This window comes from Eimeria mitis, genomic scaffold, assembly GCF_000499745.2.
Source record: "Eimeria mitis Houghton genomic scaffold, Emh_scaff1537, whole genome shotgun sequence".
Taxonomy (NCBI): Eukaryota; Apicomplexa; class Conoidasida; order Eucoccidiorida; family Eimeriidae; genus Eimeria; species Eimeria mitis.
In genome coordinates this window covers 1-1455 of record NW_013569690.1, presented here as the reverse complement: position 1 = coordinate 1455, position 1455 = coordinate 1, and the positions used below count along the sequence as shown (strand labels likewise).

Here is a 1455-nt window from a genome sequence, read left to right as displayed (position 1 = left end):
CATAACTTTCCTTTCTAGGGGGGCCCCCAAACGCAAGCGCCGGGGGGCCCCCCCTCTCTAGCCGCCGCATTAACTCATCACATACAGACCGCCACACCAAGACTGCAGCAGCCATAAACCTTTGCTGCTGCTGCTGCTCCTGCTGCTGCTGCTGCTGCTGCTGCTGCTGCTGCTGCTTCAGTCTGTCGCTCGAATCCCGCTTGTTGGTATGCAGCTCTTGGTGCTGCAACAGCTGCTGCTGTTGCTGCTTCTGCTGCTGTAGCTGCTGCTGCTGCTGCTGCTGTCGTTGTTGCTGTTGTTGTTGCTGGGGTTCCTGCTGCTGCTGCTTCTGCTGCTGCTGCTGCTGCTGCTGCTGCTGCTGCTGCTGCAGTACCCTGATGCGTTGTTGTGCGTCTGCACCCAATAGCGCAGCTGTCTCCTTCAGGTGTCTCCTCAGCAGCAGCTTATACAGCTGGCGTTCTTGGGGGGCCCCCTCTCCCTGCTGCTGCAGCAGCAGCAGGGGCCCCCTGGCCTTCGACTCTGCTGCGCGCTGCAGGCCGATGCACAGACCGCCCAGGTCCCTCAAGGAAGCGTCTCTTAGAAACTTGCTGCTGCTGCTGCTGCTGCTGCTGCTGCTGCTGCTGCTGTTGCTGCTGCTGCTGCTGCTGCTGGAGAGCAGCAGCATCGGAAGAGACACAAAGAGGGACTCAGGGAACTGCTGCTGNTGCTGCTGCTGCTGCTGGAGAGCAGCAGCATCGGAAGAGACACAAAGAGGGACTCAGGGAACTGCTGCTGCTGCGATGACGCCAGCATAGCTGCAGCAACGTCACGACAGGTGGGTGGGGGCCCCCTGGGGGGGCCCCTTGGGGGGCCCCTAGTACCCTGGGGGCCCCCCGTCAGGGGGCCCCCCTGCTTATATAATATATTCATTTGTCCTGCATGCAGGGGCCCCTCTAGAGTTGATGTGTCTCTGCAAGAGAGGGGATCTTCATATTGATTTGCTTCTGGGGGGCCCCCGAGGGGGGGGCTTCTGGGGGGGCCCCTGGGGGGCCCCCTGGTGGGGGGCCCCTTGATGGCTGCTTGTGCGCGCTGCAGCAGCTCATCAGCAGCAGCAGCACAGAGAGAAGGAGACACATGGCTTACAGCAGCAAACGACCACAATAGATTAGCTAGTTGCTGCGGAGACAGCAGATGAAGGGCCCCCGGCAGCAGGAGACAATATAAAGAAGAATCAAAGAGACGCATAAACACCTCTCCTGTTGTCTCCTTGGGGGCCCCCCTTGGTGGTGCTACCCTGGGGGCCCCCAGGGGGGCCCCGAGGGGGGCCCCCGGAGGGGCCCCCGAAGGGACAGATGCAGAATAGCCAGGGGTACTAACACCCATGGAGGGGGCCGATGATGCTGCTGGGGGGCCCCCTTGCACCGCAGACGAACCCTCTGTCTCCTGCTGTGATATGCTGGAGTGGGGGGCCCCCAT

At 62.0% G+C, this 1455-nt stretch overlaps 1 protein-coding gene across 1 annotated transcript in view; it reads right to left on the bottom strand.

The window, feature by feature from the left end:
- Window positions 1–664, bottom strand: part of EMH_0039080 (uncharacterized protein) — a gene marked incomplete at both ends in the record, with an annotated part of 5402 nt that extends 4738 nt beyond the window's left edge. The window contains one exon of the mRNA XM_013495357.1: window positions 98–664. Coding sequence (XP_013350811.1) covers window positions 98–664 — 567 coding nt within the window. The remainder of the gene's footprint in view (window positions 1–97) is intronic.
- Between the last annotated feature and the right edge of the window lie 791 nt (window positions 665–1455).